Source organism: Lentinus tigrinus, assembly GCF_003813185.1.
Source record: "Lentinus tigrinus ALCF2SS1-7 unplaced genomic scaffold L226scaffold_12, whole genome shotgun sequence".
Classification (NCBI taxonomy): Eukaryota; Fungi; Basidiomycota; class Agaricomycetes; order Polyporales; family Polyporaceae; genus Lentinus; species Lentinus tigrinus.
The window spans coordinates 386,145-409,311 of record NW_027137921.1 but is presented as its reverse complement, the minus strand read 5'-3'; the positions used below and the strand labels follow the sequence as shown (position 1 = coordinate 409,311).

At 58.0% G+C, this 23,167-nt stretch overlaps 9 protein-coding genes across 9 annotated transcripts; 5 read left to right on the top strand and 4 right to left on the bottom strand.

The window, feature by feature from the left end:
• The first annotated feature begins 598 nt into the window (after positions 1-598).
• L226DRAFT_66951 (uncharacterized protein) lies at positions 599-1,757 on the top strand. The gene is made up of 2 exons (XM_067687136.1): positions 599-732; positions 826-1,757. Exon 2 carries the CDS (start codon positions 830-832, stop codon positions 1,721-1,723), a length of 894 nt encoding a protein of 297 aa, XP_067535413.1. The 5' UTR covers positions 599-732; positions 826-829; the 3' UTR covers positions 1,724-1,757.
• Positions 1,758-1,952: 195 nt separating this feature from the next.
• Positions 1,953-5,190, bottom strand: L226DRAFT_523147 (uncharacterized protein; the record flags this gene model as incomplete). Its single annotated transcript, XM_067678805.1, has 5 exons — positions 1,953-3,496; positions 3,549-3,666; positions 3,724-4,356; positions 4,528-5,130; positions 5,182-5,190. The coding sequence occupies 5 exons, from the start codon at positions 5,188-5,190 to the stop codon at positions 1,953-1,955; spliced, it is 2,907 nt and encodes a 968-aa protein (XP_067535412.1).
• A 1,868-nt stretch (positions 5,191-7,058) lies between these two features.
• Positions 7,059-9,224, top strand: L226DRAFT_463303 (subtilisin-like protein; the record flags this gene model as incomplete). Its single annotated transcript, XM_067675781.1, has 6 exons — positions 7,059-7,637; positions 7,699-7,819; positions 7,901-8,149; positions 8,211-8,273; positions 8,332-8,465; positions 8,532-9,224. The coding sequence occupies 6 exons, from the start codon at positions 7,059-7,061 to the stop codon at positions 9,222-9,224; spliced, it is 1,839 nt and encodes a 612-aa protein (XP_067535411.1).
• A 1,668-nt stretch (positions 9,225-10,892) lies between these two features.
• On the bottom strand, positions 10,893-11,537 carry L226DRAFT_66869 (uncharacterized protein). The gene has a single exon (XM_067687134.1). It carries the CDS (start codon positions 11,390-11,392, stop codon positions 10,994-10,996), a length of 399 nt encoding a protein of 132 aa, XP_067535410.1. The 5' UTR covers positions 11,393-11,537; the 3' UTR covers positions 10,893-10,993.
• A 529-nt stretch (positions 11,538-12,066) lies between these two features.
• On the top strand, positions 12,067-14,469 carry L226DRAFT_463125 (uncharacterized protein; the record flags this gene model as incomplete). Its single annotated transcript, XM_067675769.1, has 5 exons — positions 12,067-12,478; positions 12,534-13,349; positions 13,404-13,869; positions 13,909-14,259; positions 14,346-14,469. 5 exons carry the CDS (start codon positions 12,067-12,069, stop codon positions 14,467-14,469), a joined length of 2,169 nt encoding a protein of 722 aa, XP_067535409.1.
• Positions 14,470-15,276: 807 nt separating this feature from the next.
• On the bottom strand, positions 15,277-17,074 carry L226DRAFT_535059 (periplasmic binding protein-like II). Its single transcript, XM_067680818.1, has 10 exons — positions 16,985-17,074; positions 16,835-16,915; positions 16,721-16,775; positions 16,548-16,637; positions 16,394-16,477; positions 16,256-16,326; positions 16,072-16,184; positions 15,782-15,976; positions 15,602-15,675; positions 15,277-15,533 (listed from the first exon to the last, which is right to left on the bottom strand). Exons 1-10 carry the CDS (start codon positions 17,004-17,006, stop codon positions 15,443-15,445), a joined length of 876 nt encoding a protein of 291 aa, XP_067535408.1. The 5' UTR covers positions 17,007-17,074; the 3' UTR covers positions 15,277-15,442.
• Positions 17,075-17,171: 97 nt separating this feature from the next.
• Positions 17,172-18,267, top strand: L226DRAFT_66829 (uncharacterized protein). The gene is made up of 5 exons (XM_067687133.1): positions 17,172-17,329; positions 17,384-17,465; positions 17,528-17,700; positions 17,760-17,864; positions 17,930-18,267. The coding sequence occupies exons 2-5, from the start codon at positions 17,448-17,450 to the stop codon at positions 18,207-18,209; spliced, it is 576 nt and encodes a 191-aa protein (XP_067535407.1). The 5' UTR covers positions 17,172-17,329; positions 17,384-17,447; the 3' UTR covers positions 18,210-18,267.
• Positions 18,268-19,536: 1,269 nt separating this feature from the next.
• L226DRAFT_463338 (uncharacterized protein) lies at positions 19,537-19,958 on the bottom strand (the record flags this gene model as incomplete). Its single annotated transcript, XM_067675784.1, has 2 exons — positions 19,537-19,773; positions 19,827-19,958. The coding sequence occupies 2 exons, from the start codon at positions 19,956-19,958 to the stop codon at positions 19,537-19,539; spliced, it is 369 nt and encodes a 122-aa protein (XP_067535406.1).
• A 565-nt stretch (positions 19,959-20,523) lies between these two features.
• On the top strand, positions 20,524-23,110 carry L226DRAFT_535056 (S-adenosyl-L-methionine-dependent methyltransferase). The gene is made up of 7 exons (XM_067680817.1): positions 20,524-20,805; positions 20,915-21,053; positions 21,108-21,223; positions 21,289-21,388; positions 21,704-21,742; positions 21,793-22,589; positions 22,651-23,110. Exons 1-7 carry the CDS (start codon positions 20,642-20,644, stop codon positions 22,886-22,888), a joined length of 1,593 nt encoding a protein of 530 aa, XP_067535405.1. The 5' UTR covers positions 20,524-20,641; the 3' UTR covers positions 22,889-23,110.
• Positions 23,111-23,167: the final 57 nt, after the last annotated feature.

Here is a 23,167-nt window from a genome sequence, read left to right as displayed (position 1 = left end):
CGACCGTCTGAGGATCTAACGTCACTATACTCGGCCGAGCGTGGAGACGATGTGGACGAGGAGACGCTCATGTGGGGTGCGGGCGGTATCGCCCAGAGTCCCGTCCCATCTCAACCGAACAGCGCGCTGCTCAGCACGGTCTCGTCTGTGCAGTCCATCGGTCCCCCCGTCTCCGCCGCGCATGCCCTCCGGTCCCGGACAGAAGCCGCTGCCGCCGAAGCTCCGGAAATCTCACACCAGGATCCTTGCGCACATCCTCGACATACACCTACCGCTGCGCGGTTGCGAACCACGAGCCCGCTCGCGCGGGTGTCCTACAACCCAGAGGAGACGATCGACGGGAGCGAGAGCGAAGATGAAGAAGTGTCGTACGACTCCGCGGACGACGACTCGAACTCGAGCTTCCGCCCTCGAGGCCGCCGCCCAGGCGGGGCCAACATCATCCTCAACGAGGACGTAGACCTCGATGCAAGCAGCGGGGATGGCGGCTCGTCGACGTTTGACCTGCAGCCGAGCACGTCGCAGAGGTATCAGGACGAGGACGACGAGAGCGAGGATGAGGACGAGGTCCACCTCGAAGTGCGCACGCGGAGGCCGTCTCAGAGCGCGGCGGAGATGTCGCCCCCTCGGCGATCTCTCAGCACGCATCGTCCCAGGGAGCGGCCGATGATATGTACATGACGATGATGTGTCCTTGACATGCCCCCCTCCAACTATCATTTAGTATTCTCTGTAGGTGTTTCACGTCGGCACGGTCGCCCCCCTAGGGAAGACGTGTCGATACCGGACTTGATTTTCTGCTCGCTCATAGAGATCCTCGGACAGCTCCATGATCCCCATCCCATCCATGACCACACACACTCACACTCCGGTCCTGTTCACCCCTTCTCTCACCTTTCAACACTTTTCTCATTTCATCCGCTCGCATTGCTCCATCGCCATTGCCTCAGCTATCCATCGCATATCTCTCTCTATCCTATCGCTAGACCATGATTCATCCACCTCTCTCTTGTATCATTACCACCGTTCCCAAGTGATTCTCTATGGTCTTCACTTCCCCTTCAACTTTCCGACCGGTTCATTCTTCATCTTCTTTCCACATTGGTGTCCCTTTGGCCTGTTTTGCGCCCCGACACGCACTCTTCTCCCCTATGCCGCGATTCATCCTACATCTATGCATGCATGCTTCCTGGCCGATTCCCCATTACCTACTCACTGGGCATTGTCGCATTTCACTTCATTTGTGCAGGGCTGCCCGCCTGCCGTTCCCTTTTGTTCGTCACCGTCTACTGCTACGGCTAGTACTGGTGGCATCCGTACGTACGTATACATGTTGATAGGAATAGAATTAGCCTGCGCTCTGCGGCGCAGGTGCTCGTATATCCGTTGTCTGTTATACATGCCATGTACTCTACAGTTTGTGGACGCGTGGTCGCGTCCACAGGTCATCACGTCATGTCACAACATCAAGAGAGACGAATGGAGCAGGAAGACAGAGAGACACAGGGAAGGGAAGGGGAAAGAGTTCAGTCAGTTGGATCCGAGAAGCATGTTCGGCTGGGGTATGCGGGCTATCCAGGTAGGTAGCTATGCGACCAACTCGAATGGAAGGATGGCCTCAGGAGGAAGAGGTGAGGAGGATCGAGGATTGAGAGATGACATAGGAAGCAGGAAACTAGGCTGTAAGGAGCGTAGTACGTGCAAGGAATGGGCAGAGGATTAGCATGGATCGCTCTATGGATAAATATGCGGCAATGCACATATGCACATATAGACACGGTGGAGTGTGGTCATGCGGCATGCGAGAGTGGGGGTGGGTGAGCATCATGAGTGTGTGGGGTGGGTTGGTAACATGGGCGGGAGCGGTGTGGGTTGGCACATGGACGAGAGGGGATGGATAAAAGAGTGAACGGGCGAGAAGCGAGAGACAGGAAGCAGGTCGGCAGGGAAGACTATGTCGGCCAGCCACGCAGGGTGCGCGCAGCGCCGCCGCCTAGCCTGCCCAGGAAGCTCCAGACAGCCGCAGTGCCGTCCCCAGAGAAGCCCTCTCCCGCCGCCTGCATGGAGTTGAAGCTCGACCACGCCGCGCGGTCGTAGTACGTCGCCCCACCAGGCACCGCATACTGCGGCGCCATGGCCTGGCCCATCAGGAACGCGACGAGTGCCGAAGCCCCGACGCAGATGAGCAGCTGGCCGTTAACGAGCGAGCCGCCGTCGGGGTCGCCGTAGACGTACGTGTTGTAGATGTTGTAGAAGCGACCGCTCTTCCTGCGCTTGCTGCCGTCGCGCGGCGAGCGTGGCACGGCGGGGCCTGCGCGCGTCGACTCCTCGACGAGTTTGTCGATCGCCGCGCATTCGACGCCTAGCTCCTCCTTGAGCGTCTTCCAGTCCTCGACGGCTTCTTCGGAGATGCCACCGACGAGCGGCGCGATGGGCAGCGTAAGGCCAGGGTGCCACGTCTTGATGGTCTCGTTCGCAACGCGTAGAGCGAGGTCCTCACCCGTGACCTTGTCGTATGCTGGTGGGAGATCATGCCCGTGTGGATGAAGGTGCTCGTGCGCGGCCTTGGGCGTGGGGGGCAGCAGGGTCGACGAGGAGGACGCGAGCGCGTCGTCGTCGTCCTCCGTCGTTTGTCCTGAGCTCGAGGCTTCCGGCTGCACTTCGTCAGTCTGGATCTCGCGCTCGACGGTGATGACAACAGGTGGGGCGGGTATCGGGTCCGGTTCCGGTTCTGGGTCGGTTTGGACGGAAATGACCGAGACCGGAGGCTCTTCTGTCTGCACGCTGAACGACGCGGTGAGGATCTTCGGCGAGGGATCGGTCTGAGTCCCGCTCGAAGAGGTGAACTCGTCAGGCTCGTGCTGCGTGCCCGTGTCCGAGTACTCCTTGAGCTCGTCAATCTTCAACGTCTCGAGCCGCTTCGCGCGACTCGCGACCTTCTGTGAATCGTCATCATGGACGTTGTAGTCAGGCTGGTCAAACCATTGAACGTGGTTACCTACCCGCTTCGTCCGCGTGATGATAGTCTGCACGTAGTCTTCTGACTCCGTGTCCTCCTCGTCGGGTGTTACCTCGATCTCGACGCTGGACTGCTCCTCTTCGACTTCCTCGTCGTCCATGTCCCACTTGCCGTTCATCTTGCTCAGGAGCTCCGCACCTAGAGACTTACTGACGCTTCCGTGCGCGCTGGCCGTGCCAGAGCCTGTTCCACCCTTGTCCAGTGAGTTCGCGCTGTTCCGGAGCTCATCCATGTCGAAACGCATCCGATCGATGGTCTCCTTGAGCATCATGTTCTCCTGCTTCTGCTCGTCGAGCTGTGCTTGAGCTTGTTGCGCGATGTTGAGCTCGCCCTCAAGGATCGCGATACGCTCCTCGTACGTCGCTTGCTCACGAAGCCACTTCTGAGCTTCGAGGGAATGGAGGTTGGCTGCCTCCTGCATGTCCTTGATCTCCTGGTCGCGACGTCGCAATGTGTTCCGATAACGCTCAGACTCGGCTGTAGAAGGAGATCAGAGCTACGTCGGTCAATTTATCAAAGGTGAACGTACAGCACTGCTCCTGGTACTGCTTCTGCAAACTCTGGTACGACGCACGCGCCGTGTCCAGACTCTTCTGCAGTTTCGCAATTTCAGACTCCAAAGCAGCGATTTGCGTCGAGTTTTGGCGCTTTATACCATTCATCAGTACTACGTCGGGATAGAGGACGTAACATGTGGAACGTACCTCCTTGGACCGGAGCTCCTTCTCTTCACGCTTTGTTGCACTGAGCTCGCTCCGCGCCTCCTCGAGTCGGCTCTGCATCTCCTCCAATTCCAGCTCGTGTTCCGCGAGCCGGTTCTGCAGGGTGCGTTCCGCCTCCAGGAGCTTTCTGCCGAGGTCTGTGTTCATCCTCTGCAGAGCGTCCAGTCGCTGCTCCATATCCATGGACACGGTTGACGAGGCGGCCGACCGGTCCATGACCAGACCAAGGAGGGCCTCGTCGATATCCGAGTCCGAATCCGAGTCTTCGTCCTTGCGAGGCATAGGCATGGAATTGATCTGTTCATGAAAGGACTGCTCTTCCTCGAACGATGTGTCTGATGGCGGCGGCGACATGAGCCCAGTCTGTCGGTGGTCGAGATCGCGCTCGGGTGATGAACCATAGTAGCTGTCCGCAGAACCGCCAAACGAGGCGAAATAGCTTTGGGGTTGTGACTGGGCACGAGAATGTGGACGGGAGGGTGTTGCACCGAAAGGGGGAGAACTGATGGACTTGGCGAGAGGGGGAGAGCTGAAGGTCGGACTGGTGGGGTTGGATGGTGCGCGCGACCTGCCAGGTGTGCGGGCATATGCGCTAGGGCTTGAAGACGATACAGACTGAGAACAATGCAGAGTTAGGGCTCAGGTATACATGGACAGTTGCACAAGCCTGGCACACGAAATGGACCAAGCGCGCTGGGACACCATTCTAGGACATCCGCTCGTATAGGGGACAAGTCCGCACGTCGCGGCCATAGCAGTGGTTGTACGGAGGAGTATAGGACGCACCTCAGAGTCACTCAAAGCACGGCTATGGCCAGCGTCACTCTTCCTCCTGGATGGTGGTGGCCTACGTGACCAACTTGAAGGAGCAGCGCGGGTGTTCAGTGGTGTCGTGCGCTGTCTTCGCCCGCTATCGAACACGGAATCGCGCGGCGTTTGAGGGCCACGCGAGGAGGACCGGTAGTATGTAGCAGTAGAGTCCATACTAGAGGAGCGGGAATTCATGCCGTCATAGTCTCGGTCCTCGGATCGCCCACGCTCGTCGTAGTCAGCCTCTGCAGCGCTTGACGGTGGTGGTGAGCCTTCAGGGCTGTGACGTGGGCTCATGGTGGTCTGCATGGCGATGAACTGGATGAGGACTTGAGGAGTGACTTGGATGCCGGGGTTGCTGGCGAGGAGGCTAGTGAGTTGCTCCTCCTCGTCCCGCGTCATCAAGTCAACAGCATCGTGGTTCCGCGAGAATGTGCGCAGGACGTCTACGAGCGCGTCTCCAGGGATGACGGGTTCGTTGGATTCATTGTGGGAGCAGAGGGGGTGGTCTTGGAATATGTCGTATAGTTCTTGTTCGAGGTCGGCGATCGACTGGCGGTTCCTTCCATACGTTTCCGTCTGTACGAACGCGTCAGTCGCGTCATTACGCGCGGAGGTCAGTGTACGTACCGCCGCCATGTCTTGAGCATAGAGTTACACGAGTATGCAATGTGAGTGGGGATGAGTCGAAGGTGGTTGTGGCAGGAACTCTGAGTCTCTGGTTCTGTGATCTGGTCACCACAAACGCCCGGGCCCGTCCGACAACAACTTACGTAATCAGTTGCCCACTTTTGTCCTCCTCAAGTCGCTTGCCCCAAACTTTGTCGCTGTTTTGCACCAAGGTTTGCACACCACCTCTCCCAAAGCCTGGTGGGCAGTCGCTCCCCGCAGTCCACCGCTCGCTGGTACAATGCTCGGATATGTCGGAATGTCAAGACAACAGTGACAACGGAAAGCACCAACTACTCGACGGCAGAAGGGCCACCCAACATCTGGATCTGCTTCGAAGAATACTTTCGCAGCTACTAGGCTGCGGGGAGAGCTTTCTGGGTAACTGTCAATTACCTTATGAGCTCGACGATCAACTACACATACGCTGGAGGCGTCTTGATGCGCAGCCGTTGACATTACGTTCAACTTTAAGTTGCTGAGACACAATCTGTTGCAATTCTTGTTGCTTGAAACGCTACCTCTTCTCGATGACATTCTGTACTTGAAGGTTCGTGCAGGGCTTTGCCCAGCTCAGTGTTTGTTGTTACAACGTCGATCAAATAACTCCTGTCCACAGTGTAACGTTCCTGCCGCCGTTCCAAACCCCACATGCAAGTAACCTCCTGCTGTGCTAGTGGCGTGCATAATGAAGCCGCCATGATAACCTCGGAGGCGGTGGTGGCCCTCTGGAGAGATCAGATGTATCCGCCACAGTGAATCCGGGGTTCCCATTCAACTGCGCTACTTAACGCTACTGACGTTGAACTCTTGGTGCGTCCTACGGGAGATATATAATGGATGACTATTCCTCTCGAACTTGAATCTGAGCCACCTGCAGGTACGTCTCTGCTACCCAATCCTCCCGGACCGATATTAAATGCTTCTCCATTGACATGTTGACAGATCGCACAGCTATTTTTAATTGGTAATGCTGCTATGAGCCCATTGAAAGCGTCTCCCGGCTGGCAACCGCTGTTGCAAGCAATGTCGGTCAGCATGTTCGCATGACACAATGCGATCCTCTTTCTCGGAGTCCGGACGGTGCAAAGTGGGTCGCCGACCTCGCGCTGTACGCGAATTTCGAAACAATGCCGTCGCCGCGGCGCGCCAGCCGCCTCTAGATCGGCTGTGAATTTATGGGCCACTCGTTCCGAATTTCGAGGCCAGGCCGTTCGTACGACCGACTTATATATCTAGAAGGTGAGTCCTCAGTTATTTTGAAGTTTAAAGTCCAATTGACGTCGACGTCTCAAGTGACCGGGAGCAGTGTCTCTGTATCATTCTAATCTGACATGATTACGCAGCCTCGGCTTTGGCTGCTGTAACGACAGGCAGGAGGGCGCCTCGCGCAGAACAGGATCATGCCGATATTGATCTTCTTCCCATATGAGGCCGTGCGTCGTGCCACATTAGGCTCGTTTGGTATCAACCACGCTCACTGCGACACCGCCCCAGCCACATCGCCGCCCTCGCACGCGACGGAGAAGAGTTCTTTTGCCAATGAACAGCATACGGATACCCCGGTCGCGACACACAGCGGACAGGAACGTTGCACAGGTCCCAGAACCGAGCCCTGAGGCTCACAGCTCAGCGTCTGTAACCAGTGTCGGGTTGCGTGAGACACGAGTAGTATATATCCATGATGCAGCACGGCAGTCTGCCCCTTGCCCCATCCCCGTCCCTCTCACCCTTTAGCTTGTCTTTCTGTCGGGCTGCAGGCCTCTGCAGCCATCATGTTGTTCTCCACTTTTCTTTCCCTGGCCAGCGCTGCTGTCGTCGCCGTCCAAGCCACACCCATGCTCTCTCCCCACGTCCGCCACGAGTTGCGCCACGCAGTCCCTCATGGCTGGACGCTCCACCGACGCGCCGACCCGAACGCGTTCGTTCCTCTAAAGTTCCGTCTCACGCAGTCTAACCTGGAGAACCTGGACGCATACCTGCTTGACATCGCCGATCCCACATCGCACAACTACGGCAAGCACTGGACGGCAGAGCAAGTTGCGGCGACCTTCCGTCCCTCCCAGGACTCCGTCGACACCGTGCACTCGTGGCTTGTGAACGGTGGCGGAGTCGACCTGCAGCAGATCGCCATCGGATCTGACGGTTCTATTAGTGTGAACGTCACCGTCTCTGAGGCAGAGAACCTCCTTGCTGCGGAGTACTATGTCTACCAGAACGCCGACAGCGGCAGGGAGCGCATTGGCTGCCACAATGGCTACCGCCTCCCTGAGCACGTCTCGAAGCATGTCGACGTTGTCTGGCCGACTGTGCACTTCAACAATCACCAGCGCATCCGGCGTGCGGGTAGCTCCAGCGGCTCAGGCTCTGGGGGTGGCTGGCACAGGCCTGGGGGTGCTCCCAAGGCCCTCGCAGACGTATGTCATCACTGAGGGAGACCTTCGCCTCGCATGATGCTGACGAGGAACTATTCTGTAGGACGACGCCATGTCTACTGGTCCGACGAACTGTGACAAGGGCGTGACGCTCGACTGTTTGCGTGCTCTGTATAACTTCGACTACCAGCTCGTCGCGCCGAACAAGAACACGGTGGCAGTTGGTGCGTAGCTTCCTGTCACTCAGTGTGCATTCTTCTGACTTGGAGGTATTCATCTGAACCGTCTCGGTTGCCACTCAACAGTCGAAATTGGCTCGAACGTCTTGCTTCAGAGCGACCTGGACCTGTTTTTCAAGCAGTTCGACCCCCAGCAAGTCGGCCACAAGCCGACCCTGGTCAGCATCGCAGGCGGGCACCTGAACGCTTCCGAGACCAACGCCGAGAACCTCGGCGAAGCGACCATGGACTTCCAGCTCGTCATGGGTCTGCTGGGCCGCACGCAAGACGTTCTGCTGTACCAGGTCGGCAAGGACAACTCTGATCCGGACCCCAGTATGTTACTCTCACCCCCGCTGAACGGCGGATGAGCCATAGCTGATATCATGCACTTCAGTCGATGAGCTGCTTGCTGCGCTCGACGGCTCGTACTGCAGCGACCCTGCCATCAAGCAACTCGGTATGTTGTCTCTGAGGGCACACACGAAGTCACCCATACTGACTCACTGATACGCCAGGCCTCGCGGACTGTGGAAACAAGCCCCGCGCGAACGTCGTCTCCATCTCGTACTCGACTGGTGTTGACTTCTTCGACCCGACGGATATCACCAGCTCCCAGCTCCTGCAGCGGCAGTGCGCGGAGATCGGCAAGGTGCGCACACTCCTCCACGCTGACGTATGATTCTATGAAGCTGACCGACGCCTCTCACTACTACAGCTCAGCCTCCAGGGCATGACCTTCGTCGCGTCCTCTGGCGACACCGGTGTCTCCTTCGGGTCCAGCGAGGCCTGCATCGCCAAGAACGGCTCCGAGGTCACAGGCAACGCCCCAGGGACCTTCCTCCCCCAGTTCCCCGCGTCCTGCCCGTACGTCACCGCCGTCGGCGCGACGGAAGTGAGCGCCGGCAACTCAGTGAGCGACCCGGAGACCGCGACGACGGCGTTCCCCTCCGGGGGCGGGTTCTCGAACCTCTTCGCGCAGCCGTCCTTCCAGGCGCGGCGCGTGAACCGGTACCTCAAGACCTCGCTCCCCGCCTCGTATGACGCGAGCACGTTCAACGCGTCCGGGCGCGCGTACCCGGACGTGTCCGCGAACGGCTTCCCGACCGTCGTCGCCGTCGACGGCAACTTCACGACGAGCGGCGGCACGTCCGCGAGCGCGCCCATATTTGCGTCGTTCGTCGCCGCGATCAACGACGCGCGCATCGCTGCGGGGAAGGGCCCCGTCGGGTGGATCAACCCCGCGCTGTACTCGCATTTGTTTGCGACGGCGTTCAATGATGTGAAGAGCGGCTCGAACCCGGGGTGTGGGACGGAGGGCTTCCCTGCGGCGCGCGGGTGGGACCCTGTTACGGGCCTTGGTACGCCGAACTTCAAGTCGCTGCTTGCGAGGTTCATGTCTCTCCCGTGAGCGAGTGCACTTGAGAAGGAGGGTGGTTTTGACGGCGCTGCGAGGTTGGGGAGCCTCGCGGGCGCATGGACTACGACAGTACTGACACAGCGCTGGACTACTTACACACGCGCGCACGTTTGCGCACTCACGTTGCTGACCATTCTACTGATGTTGTTTCTTGTTCGTCGTGGCATTTTGAGGGTATATTTATCTTGTATAGGATGGGCCATACGCTCTTTCAGAGACTAGTATCTAGTGTCTAGTGCTGCCGTACCGGTGGCTGGGACGTAGTACGTGTAGCATATATCTCCCTGCCAGTGGGAGTAATTCGAAGCATCTTACAGACTCGGTCATGGTCCGGGGCCTCTGTACGATGCTGAGAACATAGATAGAGAAGACGAGCGTCCAGAGACTGGTGATGGTCAGTTGAGTCCTCGAGTCAGTAGAAGCACTGGTCACGGTGCCCGCATCATGGTGTCTTCGAAGTCACTGTCGGCTCTCATTGGCAAGCACACTGCAGCACAAGCTTCAAGCTCTCTGGCTCCCAGCAGCTTTGAATCCGAATAACTTCGGAAGCACTGCCTTCTTCATATACTTACGAGACCAGGAACAGGAACGCACCAGTAGCTCGTCGCGTGCCCTTGCCGATGTGCACTACTCAACGCCCACGAGCTTGATTGACATCGATAGATAGTACACATACACACTGGCTAGTGACTGGTCTTGCATACCCACAGCTCGCTCATACTGAGCCTGATCCGCATGTTCGCGCCCACAGTCCGAGTGACAGCTGTCGCGACATCGCCTAGCACACGCATTGCACGCCTACCTGCAGCCTGAGCAGTGAGCGCGCCGCCCATCTACGGATCCCGGAGAAGATTGTGGTCTGGTCAGTAGTCACCCACGGTTGTAAGTACGTGCAGGGTGCAGTGTGCTTCGGAGGTCCCAGACGGAGTTTCCGTAACTGTGCGTCGAGGAAGAAGCCCTAGCTTATCAGTTCAAATTCATGCCGGCGCTGGGGGCCTATGTACATGAGTGTCAAGCAGCAAGCTCGTCGGCTGTATAGTACAAGCCTGTTGCCTGCTTGCGAGCCTCCGACGTGATCGATATTTGCCTGACTGCGTGAGTATGTGCCTTGTCCACGGGTACTTCTGCACGCAGCATACATTGATACAGTGGCAAGAACCTGCGGCAACATATCATGCGGCGGGGCCGAAGCCCACAAAGTGACTCCTCCCAAGCACATTATGCGCCGTCGAAGCGGTCGCGAGGGGGGGCAGGGCGAGACAGAACTCGCACAAGAGGCTCGAGCGTGCCAGTGGCCACGCGCGCGGTACGAACCTACCGGAATCCGATTTCGATGGCACCGTGACCGTATCGTGCTGCAGCCACGGCGTCCGATAACGATCCTCCTTCGCGGCCGGCACTACCCCGGCGAGACGCACTTGAGATCTGGACGCGGGTCGCTGCGAGTGTTCGGCATCCGAGCAGCGGCACGGTGGTCATCATCGGCTCGCGGCTCGCCACAGGGGAAGGGCGCCGGGGTCCGGGGGATGCGCAGCGCACGAGTCGGTGAAGCAGACATTGTGACAATGGAACGGGACGTTGGCCAGCGTGTTCGGTTCGCAGAATGCACTGAGTGGTGAATATTTGAATCGTGATGCACGATGCTAGCACGCGTTCGCCAGGGAGGGCAAATTGGGCAATGGCAGGTACCGGCGAGGGAGGCGAGGCGAGAGAGCCGAGGGGGCCTGGGATGGGCCTGATCGTCGTGCCATGGATTGCGGTTAGCGGCAAGGTTCGTTGGTGTGCGAGGTGGACATCGCGTCCCGTTGTGGTCGGAGCGGGGATCGTTGGCCGTACGAAGGGATAGTCGGATTGCCTTGCGACCAGATAGCTTTCGATATGTGCCCCCGTAGACGTGTAGAGGGCTGGAGGCTACACGTTGGTGAGGAACGTGGTGACTTCATGGACGTAGCATGCTCAATAAGAGGAAGAGAAAACACCCAAGAACTTGAAGCAAGAACCAGGTAGAGATTGTTCGGCACAGTGCATTTTTGAAGGCGGTGAAGGAGAACCCTGAAGCACACGAGACGCGTAACATGCGAGGGAGCCGAGTGTCGTGTATAACGAGGGAGAGATGTAGGTCTCCAGTGTGAGCCACAGATGGAGCACAATGAGAGCATGCGTGGAGACCCACACCAAACTGTGGCCGCTATGTAGGCGCGGACTGTCAATGAGCGCACAGCAACAGCCGACGTCGCCCGATGGCGCAGGAGCGGGGGGCGGACAAGGCGGGTTGACGTTGAGCATGGAAGAGACGGAAGAGCGAGTCCGAAGCCGAGGGAGTCGGTGCCGGGTTACAGTACTTATAACTTTGAATTGTACTTAGGGAAGTATGTAGTTACTTGTATGAGTTGACATCATCGGGAGAAGAGAGTGACGCAATGCAGCGATCAATATTAATGTGTGTTGCTAACCGAGTGTGTCTGCCTGTCCTCCGGCCGCACGGGCGCTGTTTCTGCCTAGCGTCGAGGGCGCGGGGCAGGGGGTGGCCATGGATGGGCGCGATGTTCCCAGCGCGGAGAGCAGCGCCGTGGCGATAAGGGGGTCCAACGCTGCACTGGGTCTGCAGACGCTGACGGTGAGAAGGAGCGAGCGGGACGGTGAGGGAGCGAGAGCCGTTGCAGTGGACATTGGGAAGCGCACCGCCACAGACGAGGGCGCGTAATGCAATCGCCCGGGGCGTCCGCTGCAGCTGCCCTTATAGGCTATATTCCTCCTTGCTTTTCGCCATGTCCCTCCGTCCCGCTATCCTCCTCCTTGCCCTCTGAACGCCCTACCCTTCCCTTCCTCCAACATGCCCGTCGCGACAAAAACAAGGGACAGGCCTCTCCCTCCCATCCCCGTCCCCACCCGTCTCTCCCCATCATCCTCCCGCCCATCCTCTCCTGCCGCCTCGGGCCTCGGCCGAATCTCGTCCCACACACCACGCCACCTACCGCGTCCCTCACGACATTCACGTCTTATGCTCTTTCGCGCCCTTCGCGAACCAAGGTTACTCGCCGCCTTTCTCCAATGGACAACATGGCGGGACTTTCACGCACTCATGAACTCGTGCCGCGACTGTCGCCTAGCCGTATGGGCCAGCGATGAGTGCAGAGCAATCATCCTCTCTCAGTTCCTCCCCGGCTACAGCTATGCCCTCGAGCTGTCTGGCCTGGAGCAGAATTCGGACATTCACATAGACTTCCACCAATTATCCCTCCTCAGTAAGCCCTTCGTTCACGCCTTGCATTCACCCTTGAGTCAATATTTTCTCTGCAGTGATCTCACAAAGTGTTCCCCTTCATACCTATCCAATGCAGACCATGAGGGTCTTGAATATGCTTGCGCAGGGGGGAGATGACCTCAAGCTCCAGAGAGGCTGTATGCGCCTGTCATCCTTGACGCTTGCCCACTCCCGCTTCGTCCTATTCCTGCAATCCCTTGTCCATAGCGGCTCCCCTTCCCCATCGTCCGATTCCGATGATTTCGAAGACGTCCTCAGCTCTCCCCGGGCCATGTCGCTGCGCTCTCCGCAGTTCCAAGGCGTCCGCGAACTCGTGTTTCCGGCACCACTCTCAGCGCTGACTGCCGATCCATCCAGTTTCGACGACGCGCTTTCCACTGCATTCGACACGCCCAAACCTTCTACTGGTCGGCGCATCCTCAGCAGATCGGGTACCCTCCGAAGCACCTCGAGCGCAACTCGAGCGGCCTCGCTTAGCCCCCAACGGAGTCCTTCCACGATCGCGGAGACAATTCCGCGCTCCAAACCTACCGGTTTCTCATCCATGTTCCTCAAGTCCAAGGTTCCCCTCCCACCGCCCTCCGCAGACCCGCTCGCGCTCAAGCTGTACTCCGGAAGCTGGCGCCGAACCCTTCCTCCGCATAAGCGACAAAGTGTCGCGTTTGCCGCGAGCGCAGACGAAGACGGGTGGCTGTCCTCCCCACCGGAGGGCGAGCTAAAGATGCCTCACCGGCGCTTCGCTTCCGTAAGCTTCTCGAGCGAGTCGTCACTGTCCAGTCCGCCGTCGATCTCCCGCACAAACACCGAGTCCGAGGGAAGCTCCCCACCTCCACGCGACCGAGGCCACAAACGTGCCTCGACCTCTATCGGGACGGAGCCCGGGTCTCCTGGAGTGCGCGCGCCAGGCGGGATCGCGTCCAGCGCCTCGGTCGCGGTCCCTCGAGGCACCTCCCCGCACGATCTTTACCTCGCGACGTCGCGAGTGCGCGCACCGCTGCTGCGCGTCTTTGTCCCTTGCGCCCAGCTCGACGAGGCTGCTATCACCGCGTGCGAAGACCAGCTCATCCGCGCGGGCCTGTGGGAGCACCTCTCGGACGGGGACGTCGTGTGCAATTTTGGCTATGTGCCGCCAATCGAGTCGCCACCCGAGTCTGAGGACGGCTCCGTGTCCACCAACGCTCCTGCCCCCGATGACGCGGACAGGCAGAAGTGGCTCATGTTCAACGGGTACTGCCTCGTGCCATACGTCCCTCCGAGCTCGCCCCCGCTCGAGAACCCGCTGACGCTCCCGTCCCCGTTCTACTTTGCGCACATCCTGCCCGCGTTCGTCGACCCGGTGTTCATCCTCGCGCTGCCGCAGCAGCGCACGCCGTCCCCGCAGATGTCGCCCGCGGGCAGCACGCGGGGGAGCCGGAACCGGGCGTCGCGGCTGACGATCTATGAGCCGGTGCACGACATGAAGCTCGTGAACGTGGCGACGCGCGTGCCGAGCCCGCAGTCCCCGACGGGGTTCGCGATGGTGCGCAAGTACACGTGGCTCGCGCGCATACCGTATGTCGGGCCCGGGAGCGGGACGGAGGCGGGGATGGCGTTGGGCAGGGGGTGGCACGGGGAGTGGGTGCTCGAGGCGGAGGGGACGCGCGAGGGGAAGCAGAACTTGGTGGATGCGCTGAGCAATGGGACGAATGGCCCGGGGCTGAGGAGGAGGGGCCAGTGGGAGATCGTGAGGGAGAAGAGCGGCGGTGGGAGGTTGTGGTTGAAGTGAGTTCCCATTGCTTTCTTCCGGCTTACCTTTTTTGGTCTTGTGAGGCGTCCGACGGTTGCTGATGGTGTGTTTGCGGTTGCAGGTTGCAGGTCCCGAACGTGGACGGATATATCGACACGCTCGTGCACCCGCCAGAACCCGCCGACCGGATACCAAGGAGTCTGCCGCCGATCCCCGTCGCCGCCGCTGCCAGGACAGAACAATAGCTGTCAGGACCGTTCAGAGACATTATTCTAGAGACGCCCTCGTCTTCCCCATCTACCGTATCATATCCTCATTGCATCCATGCGCCGGTATCTACTCATATATGCTAACATTCCGCCTACCATCTCTCATCTCGCATCTCTCATATCTCGTCTCTCATCTGCATCTCATCTTCGTCTTTTCTTTCCCCACACTTGCATCTGCCGTGTAGCCATCCCGTCCGCCCGTCTTGCTTACATACCTGCACATAATGTCCCGCGCTAAACTACGATATCATACCGTATACGTACGCATCCCCTCGTTTGATCCAATTCCCAGCCCTAGTCTGAGAACTGAGAGTACTGCCCGGTACTGTCCGGTGACCGCTGGCGTTCCTTGCTGCTTCTGCTTCTGCTAACTGTTGGTTAACTGGTTCTTGGGATCGCGGCCTACGCCGCACCTGTTGTGGAGCTCCTCCCCCCCACCTATATTTACGTCTACGTCTACGTAACTACCTACCGCGCTACCTATCTCCGTATACATTACTACTTCGCTGTACTGCTATAGCGTCGTTCCACAATGACTATCAAGTACTGCCAACCAGCTGCCAGTGCGATCTGCCCCTGCGCCACTGTGACTACCGTGGCGTTGAGCGGGTGGCTCGGTCCGAGATGACTGGTATAGTTCAGCTAGAGTCAGAGCTAGCGGCCAAGCGTGTTGACTTGACAGGAAGACACCGTCCTCGAGAGGATGGAGCATTCAGTCGTAATGAGTTAGTACCGTTGGGTTTAGATTTCTGGTCATGCGGTTTGCGATGTCCCATCGGTACTAGTGCGCGAAGATGCCCAAGCAAAACACATCAACAGAACCCCTTGTATGCGTCACAAATTACTAGTACACAGCCCACAGTTATGCTCGACAACGACATTACGTGCGCGTTTCCCCAAACTCGAAACGCACGGTTTCCTTCTATGCTCTACGCTCTATGCTGACGCCTTATGTGAGGGCCGTGATGTCTGTGTTGACAAAGTGCGCGACGTCGAAACCGCCCTCCGGGCTCTGCACAAATCCTGCTTTCAGGAGAACACTGCAAGAGAGGGTGTGTGTGGATGAGTGAGTGACGGTCGCAGCCCGATGGGGTAGTTTGGCACTGACTCGAGGGTGTCTAGGATGACCTGCCTGGGAATCGCGGCGCAGTCTTGCGGGTAGCCGACGGTCTTGAGCCAAGCCTAGCGTGACAAGAAAAGATAAAAGTATGTAGTATCAGCGCCAACTCCTCTCTAGCCCAGACCGTTGCTGCAGCATATGTGATGAGAGTCACAGTACGGTACGGACCTTGATGTCCTCCTCGGGGTAGCCGAACTTGTCCTTGATGAACTCGACGTCCGCGCTCTCCCGCTTCTCGGCCGCGTCGAACGCGCGGACGTACGTCGTGAGCGTGGCGAGGAACGGCTTGAGCGCGTCGGCGGGTGCGCGCGTGGGGTGGGCGGCGATCAGCCAGGACGGCCAGGGCGTAGGGACGGAGCCGATCTGGGAACAGTCGCCCTCATCAGCATCAGCAGAGCACGCGAGGGGGAAGGGGAGGGCGAGGCTGAAGGCGGACGGGAACACCATGCGTGACGTACAAAGCGGCACTCGCCGGCGTCGACGAAGGGCTTGGTCGTGAACCACTCCCACATGAATGCGCTCGTCGAGCTGTCGTTGACAGAGTTGATGAGGCCCCGAATGTCGTTGTTCACTGTTTGTGGGGATCCCGAGTCAGTTGCGGCTTCCGAGTTCACTACGGTCGTAGTTTCAGAAGATCCGTGCCTTGGAACTTCAGCTCGTTCGTCGGCCAGCCTTGCTGCAGCGCCATCACGTAGGCCATTGTCTGGCTTCCACTGCATTCACGTAGAGAAGATGGCGTGAGCGCGGTCTGGGATCCAGACGAAGGACAACAAGCCCGACCTTCCGTAGCGCGAGATCCCAATCGTCGTTCCCTTCAGATCAGAGATCGAATTGTACTTGCTGTCCTTCCCAGTAATGACCGCCCTGCATAAACAACATATGCGTGCAGCTTCAGCGAGACGAACTAGGGAGGCTGCCGTTGCATGGAACTCGCCAGTTGAGCGGTGTTGTGACATAGCTCCCAACCAGCTTGTAAGCTTTCGAGCCCTTTGCGATCCCGGAGATGAGAGGGTCTGTGAGTGCGCTAGAAGTCATGGCTTTGCTCAGCGTTCATTTCATATGCATGACGCGAATGATCGAGATCAGTATGCATGGCTGGTGACCTACATCGCGACGTCGATCTCGTCGTTTTCCAGGCGGCCGATGAGCTGACCCGTCCCACCTGTAGACGCAGACGATGATGAAGCCATTCACGGCAGAGACGTTGTCGATAGTACTTACTCGGGCACTCTACCAGTGTGAAGGTCTTCCCTCCGTCCGCCTCTGCGAATTGAAGCAACGGAGACGAGAAGTGCTCGCGGACTAGTGTGGTTATTGCGGTTCTCTCAGTCCCGGATTGTCGTCCAGGTATTTAGCAACAATTAGACTCACCGTATCCGATCCTGAGTGGCATGATGATGGTTCGAGGCTCGAAGAGAGTTCTTCCGGTGCTTCAAAGACGATCAGTACTCTGCCCGACGTCACGGCGCGATACAAGTTGCTCAGTAAGGCCGCAAGAAGGATCAATGACTTCATATCTTATCTAATCTTGCCGAGCACCGCCGGCTACAACCGACTTACTCTCTTTTTGAACCACAGCTTGCTCGGCAGAGCGGATCTTCTGTGCAGCAGAGAGGATACATGGCGAGATTCTCTCTGTAACAGCAGGCACGTCTCCTCATCATCTAGATCTCGATCGCGACCGCGACATTCCATCATTGAGGCTACCGCACGCACGCAAGTAGACTCGAATACCAAATACTCTTCGGTCATCTTCACGCTCACGTACAGCTCTCTTGGGTTCGAGAATTGCAACGGAAGGACGCTGCCACGGCCGGAACCGTGACTACCGGATATGCCAACATCGCCAAGTGTCAGACGCCGCCGTCCATCTGTCCTTCTTCCTCGCCACACTCTGACTGAGCGCGTGGACAGTACCGGAGAGATATACTCCTTCAGACTCGTGCGCACGCTACGGAACTCGATGACTTTCCCGGAATTCCCGCGCGAGCGCCGCGCCGACTGCAGGAGCTGTCTGGCATCCGTCCGAAGGCGAGCGTCGTCGTTTATTGTGTGGTTGCCATCTCACATCTATACGATGGTATTGTGTAAGCTCTTGTCGTGCTCAAATGTCAGCATGAGACGGTTACCTTCAATGCTATATAAGCCTAGTGGGGACGGACGTGAGTGTTCTTCCCTTAATCTCGCCTGGTGCGCCCGGAGTTGCAGCATCGCGTACGCCACAACATATTGCGTGGCCCCGTAATCCCAGGTGACGTGTTTCACCAATGTTCTCGCAAGCGTGTTCGATATTCTGACGGTATGGTGGATGACCAGGAGAACACAGTCGCCTATCCACCATTCCCTCCACCATGCGCTCATTCGTTCTCCCCCTTCTCGCCTGCTTCATTCTCTGTGTGCTCCTTCCAATCGCCACAATCTCTGCTCATCCGCTGGCCCTACATGCAAGCCCCAATCATCATACTCTTGCCAGCCAGGAGGAGGTGTCCGAGGGTGTAGGACGCGGTCCGGCGCCGCGAGCTCCTGCAGCGGATCCACTCATCCGCCCATGGGCCATCTATCATGGTCGCGCGATGCACACTTGATTCGCAGGTGATATCTCTCATGCCCATGGTGGCTTGACGTCTGATTCAGAAATACTAGCTAGATCTACGGTCCGTCCGTGGCGATTTACTATACAACTGTGTGACTGGACTGTTTGCACGTACCGAGTTACTTGAAGAGCCGTCCTTGTAAGCTACATGTTATCTGCCTCGGAAGAACCTTTGCAAGCAAACGTAGGAGCAGTCGGCGGGGATCATATTCGTATCCAGATGTTGTATGTATGCGTCCGTTCACTTCCAAAGCATCCTCACACTGCATACACGGATGCATCCAGTTGCGAGTGTGCCGTCCTCGCGAAAGTCCACGAGATACGACGCGCCTATCGAGTCTCCCAGCGTTTTGCAGTCCTACACGGCAGTGACCTCGCAGACAGTGATTCATGGTACTGGCGGTCTATTAATGCCGTGGCGACATCCCCAGCTAAAGGAAGATGCCAATGAAGACGTTGCGCGACTTTCCTGTACAAGAATTTAGACGAAATCAAGAAGAAGAGTATAAACACGTACGGGCACGTCCCGATAAATAAGTAGAGACCTGAGGATTAGAAAAGGAGGACCACAACCGACGGGGGCGTACCAAAGTGTGCCCTTCTGTTGTAGGATCACGGTTGAGGGGTACAGCGCTGACTTCGAATCGCCTGTCGTGCCTCCCATATGATGTTTGTGGTAGTTACGTGCGGGAGCTTTCACACGACCCCACCATTATCCCGGCGCCAAAATCGTCGTTAGCACGTTCCCAGTGCCAGTAGATGTGCTTGAGAGTTAGTTCGTCTTCGTGGTGTACCGCACAAGTGTCATATGCGATCTTCTGCTTATCGGAACAATGTGCATCGGGCAGGCAGCCTTACTCGAAATCAAGCTGAGCGAGTAGTACGGCGAGTGAGAGAAAAGACAAAGCAGGCGGTAGTCCCGCGTGATGAGCGTTACTGGTGAAGGAACAACTTCAAGCTTGCGAGGAACGAGTCACCGAGGTCATGTGGAGACGCGATCCGAACAGAGACCACGAACTCATGAGGCCTGAGGGCACAAGCCGACGGGAGACATCTGGAAGGGTTTTGCGTCCTCGACTAAAGCCACAACCGACACGCACCAGGGATACCGATGCGGAGTTTCATGTCCACATACACCATTTGCGTGCTGCGTTTTGCATGTGGACTTGAACTCGATGTGATGTTGCGGCGCTGTCGCATAACGTGCTATGACGCAGAAGGGTTTTGGAAGTGCAGATTGGGTGCATCGAAGACAGGTGTACATCTACTCGTCCGCCTCGGTGTCCTCCTCTACCCTGGCCTGATTGAAGGTCAGAATCGCGAAGACGTGCTACCACGCGTGGGGATGACGAACCTTGTTCTCCTCATAACCGCCAAGCTCGGACGCCAGTCCTGCGAACGGGTACTCGCGCCGGACAGCAGGGATGGTGGGGTGGGCATAGTTGCAGAAAACACCGAGGCCCACGAAGCCCAGTACAGCGATGGAGAACCAGCGGATAGCGGTTTGCGGGGGAACGACGGGGACATCCGGACCCCACATGGAGAGCATCTCCTCTTGCTCGTGGAGCTGCCGCGCTGTCAGACCTCCTGCTCTGATTACACTCATCGCTGGACGCGCACCGGTTCACCATAGTTCCTCCTGAACTGCAGATCCTCCCATCCAAGAGGAGTACGAGTCTGCTTCGACACGAAGGGCAGGCGGGGGTAGTCGGCGAGTTGCGGGTCGTCATCCTCGGGCGAGGCGGCGGTCATAGGAGCAGGGGAAGTGGGTGCAGGAGCCTGCGTCGCTGCGGGGGCGACGTAGGTCCTGACACGGGCAGCAGCCCTCGCTCGGAGGGCGGCACGTCGGGCGACGGCGAGGGAGGAGTTCATGGCGTGGAGGAAGAAAGCCGCCGAACGACGGAGGCGCTTGGATTGTGGTTGCAAGCGCTCGTTCCGGTCACCGCGACTGGAGTGTTGTGTGCCGACACTGATGTAGAGCTGAGGAAATAACCTGATTGCTAGCTATGGTACACGACGATCCATGTCCTACGAGTACAAGATGACAAAACGAGGCCATTCAGAGCCTGATGCATGCAATAACAAGCTAGCATGAGGGGTGTGTCACGGGAGCATGGCCGGTCGTACAAGTCTGCCGAACCTATACGAGACACGATGCAGAACGAAGAAGTCGAAAGACATAGGACAGAACATGAAGAGATGGTACCATATCGTGCTCGCGGAAAAGACGCCGGGCGCCGAGGAGAGATTCTCCGAGAGGCGCCGTGTCGGGGGCGGACCAAGGGCGCGGGCGGAAGAGAGCTGCGTCTCTGGTTCTGGATGGCTCATCTCCGCGAAGCACCATCTCTCCCCCGCGGTCCCCACGCGATCCTGTTCTCTATTCGACGACGACGACGACAACGGCAACGACGAGCTTACAGCCCCCGCACCCGCAGATGATGACCGTCGCTCCGACGCACTCCCCCACACAGGCCCGCGCACCCCCGCAGATGGGCGCGACCCGCGACGTCGAGCAGGAGCTCGCCCGACAACGTGCTGAGAAGCGCCGCCAGTCCGGCGGCGTGAGCCCTGTCCAGTTTTACAAGGACCTATTGGTCGGGTGAGTGCTGCTGTTTTCGACATGGTCTCCCCGACCCCGCTCAATTTAGAGCCACCACTCCGCGACTCCCTCTGTTTCCCACTACCACTACGCCCGTCACATTGCGCAGCGATGACTGGAACAGCATGTTCCTCAACCACCTCTGCAGTGGGGTCACCATGCACCCGTTTCCGGACCCTCCCCGGAACGTGCTCGATCTCGGGTGCGGGAGCGGCCTCTGGGTGATCGAGGCTGCCAAAGCTTGGCCGGTTAGTGCCTTGGTCTGTCCACGCGAGCGATCACGATAACAACCGGCCATACAGGACACCACCTTCGTCGGCTTTGACCTGCGTAACGTTCAGCCCGACCTCACACAGACTAATCTCGACATCGAGTTCAGAGATCTATCCCAGCGCATCAAGTGGGTCCACGGCGACTTGTTCGTAGCTCATTCACAATACTAGCCTATCGAATGCATGACGCTAACATCACGTTTATCGTTAGCCTGGACCCTTTACCGTTTGAAGCCAATCAGTTTGATCTCGTCCGCATATGCTGCATCGGGCTCGAGGTCCCCGAGGACTCGTGGCAAGAACTGCTTGAGGTGAGATCATCCACTCACTGTCTGTACTTACTTGGACAGACCCCATTGTAACCTCGCCGGAAACAACCCTAAAGCGGTGACATGCAGTCTTCATCAGAATACTCATTATATGGTTGCTGGGGTGATGCTTAAGGCCTAAGGGCCCTGATGTGCGCCCATAAGAAGCCGGGAGAGTTCAACGCATAGAACGTCTTCCCGAAGTCAATCAAGAATAGACTTGCCCCGACGACGCTAGACGCTCGAGCCGTGGCGCTACTTTAACTTATCTTGCTGGGCTGCGAGGTGTACATAAGATTGCTGACTGCGTCTCTCCAGGAGTGTGCCCGGGTGCTGAGACATGGAGGTGCATTAGAGGTAATGTATTACGTCCCTTACCATCCGTTATACTCTGACCGCCGATGCAGGTTCTCGAGGAAGACCTCATCTTCCCCGCAGGCCGGACACGCAAGCCGGAAGTGGAACGGACGTCCAACCTGCTGCGCACCGTGAGCATACGCCGGCAGTCCGGGGAGCGCGATCGAAGCAACTCCACCGCAAGTGCACTGACGACCAGCACGTCTCAGTCGCAGTCGTCGGAATCGAACTCAAGCCTTGTCTTCTCGACCGAACGCAATGCACAAAGCCTCAGCACCGACTCTTGGCTGTCGTCCGCCTCGTCTCGCGCGGACTCGACGCACCATCTCTTCACGCAGGACCACGAGCGACTGAAACGAGCATGGGAGCAGATGCTCGACCAGCGCTTCCTCAGCCACAAACTGCTCACCGTGCTGCCCTTTTACATTTCGTCCTTTTTCTCCAACGTCGAGGTGCACCCGCCCATGAACATCCTCCTGCCCCCACCATCATACCTGAAACCTCCGTCCTCCCTAGCGGAGCAAGAAGTCGACCTCGCAGGCAAAGAAGCGCTCAAGCAGTGGGTCCAGGAGATGCGCTTGAACGCTGTGCGGCTCGATGGCCCCACGAATGCCCGGAAGGACACGTCGTCCGCGCTCCGCGCACGGCCCTCCATAGCCACTGTGTCGACATGCAACACGCTGCACCTCACGCGCCAGTTCCACATCGTGTGCGCGTGCAAAGAGGCCATATGGCAGGCGTACCGCACGCTGGACGTCAAGGACGAGCGGGGGTTCGAGGTCAGGGGCGAGCCGCCGAGGGACGACGTACGAGACGAGTTCGAGCGGGAGTGGGCGTACTGGGAAGAGTGAGCGTCTCGTCTTTTCTCTCTCATTCGCGCCCCCCGTCTGACTGCTGGTGCTACATAGGGATATGAAGGATCGTATGGGCATCCGCAGGCAAATACAGAACGAGCTCGATTGGCAGGACCCGGACAGCCGCAGTACACTCACTGGCTCCGGGTCCATGCGTTCATCGCAGGCGACGAGCCACAGGGACTCACGCTCGCATCACTCGGATTTAAATGCAGTGGACTTGAATTCGGCGGACAAGGCGCCCCTGTGTCGCGCGATGCGCGGGTTCATCGCGTGGAAGCTCAGCGAGTAGGTTTCGGAGTGCATGGTTTTCGGATATGGACGTTGCATTGCTCTTGCTTACACTTTGCATCATGTCGCCGCTCGCTTGCTGGAGATATATCACTCATGTAGAATACATGATACCCCTAGACTGCATCCATCCACACTGCTCCATGTACAACGCGCATCATCATACGATCTGTGTACCCTACTTAGACGTCCTGCTCATGCATCTACGACGCTACTCCGTCGCATCCTTATGAATCGATTTGATTCAGAATCATCTGTCTTGCACTGCGTTTACCACGAC

Bases quoted from the DNA above. Each gene is read 5' to 3' on its own strand.
- L226DRAFT_66951 (XM_067687136.1), top strand. From the start codon at position 830: ATGATCCCCATCCCATCCATGACCACACACACTCACACTCCGGTCCTG.
- L226DRAFT_66869 (XM_067687134.1), bottom strand. From the start codon at position 11,392: ATGCTCTCATTGTGCTCCATCTGTGGCTCACACTGGAGACCTACATCT.
- L226DRAFT_535059 (XM_067680818.1), bottom strand. From the start codon at position 17,006: ATGCCACTCAGGATCGGATACG. The intron at 16,327-16,393 runs GTCGGGCTTGTT...ACGTGAATGCAG, and splicing joins GGGATCTCGCGCTACGGAAG to TGGAAGCCAGACAATGGCCT. The intron at 15,977-16,071 runs GTACGTCACGCA...GACTGTTCCCAG, and splicing joins ACGCCGGCGAGTGCCGCTTT to ATCGGCTCCGTCCCTACGCC.
- L226DRAFT_66829 (XM_067687133.1), top strand. The intron at 17,701-17,759 runs GTAAGCTCTTGT...ATGCTATATAAG, and splicing joins CATCTATACGATGGTATTGT to CCTAGTGGGGACGGACGTGA. The intron at 17,865-17,929 runs GTGACGTGTTTC...GTGGATGACCAG, and splicing joins GCGTGGCCCCGTAATCCCAG to GAGAACACAGTCGCCTATCC.
- L226DRAFT_535056 (XM_067680817.1), top strand. From the start codon at position 20,642: ATGATGACCGTCGCTCCGACGCACTCCCCCACACAGGCCCGCGCACCC. The intron at 21,389-21,703 runs GTGAGATCATCC...GCGTCTCTCCAG, and splicing joins CGTGGCAAGAACTGCTTGAG to GAGTGTGCCCGGGTGCTGAG. The intron at 21,743-21,792 runs GTAATGTATTAC...CCGCCGATGCAG, and splicing joins GACATGGAGGTGCATTAGAG to GTTCTCGAGGAAGACCTCAT.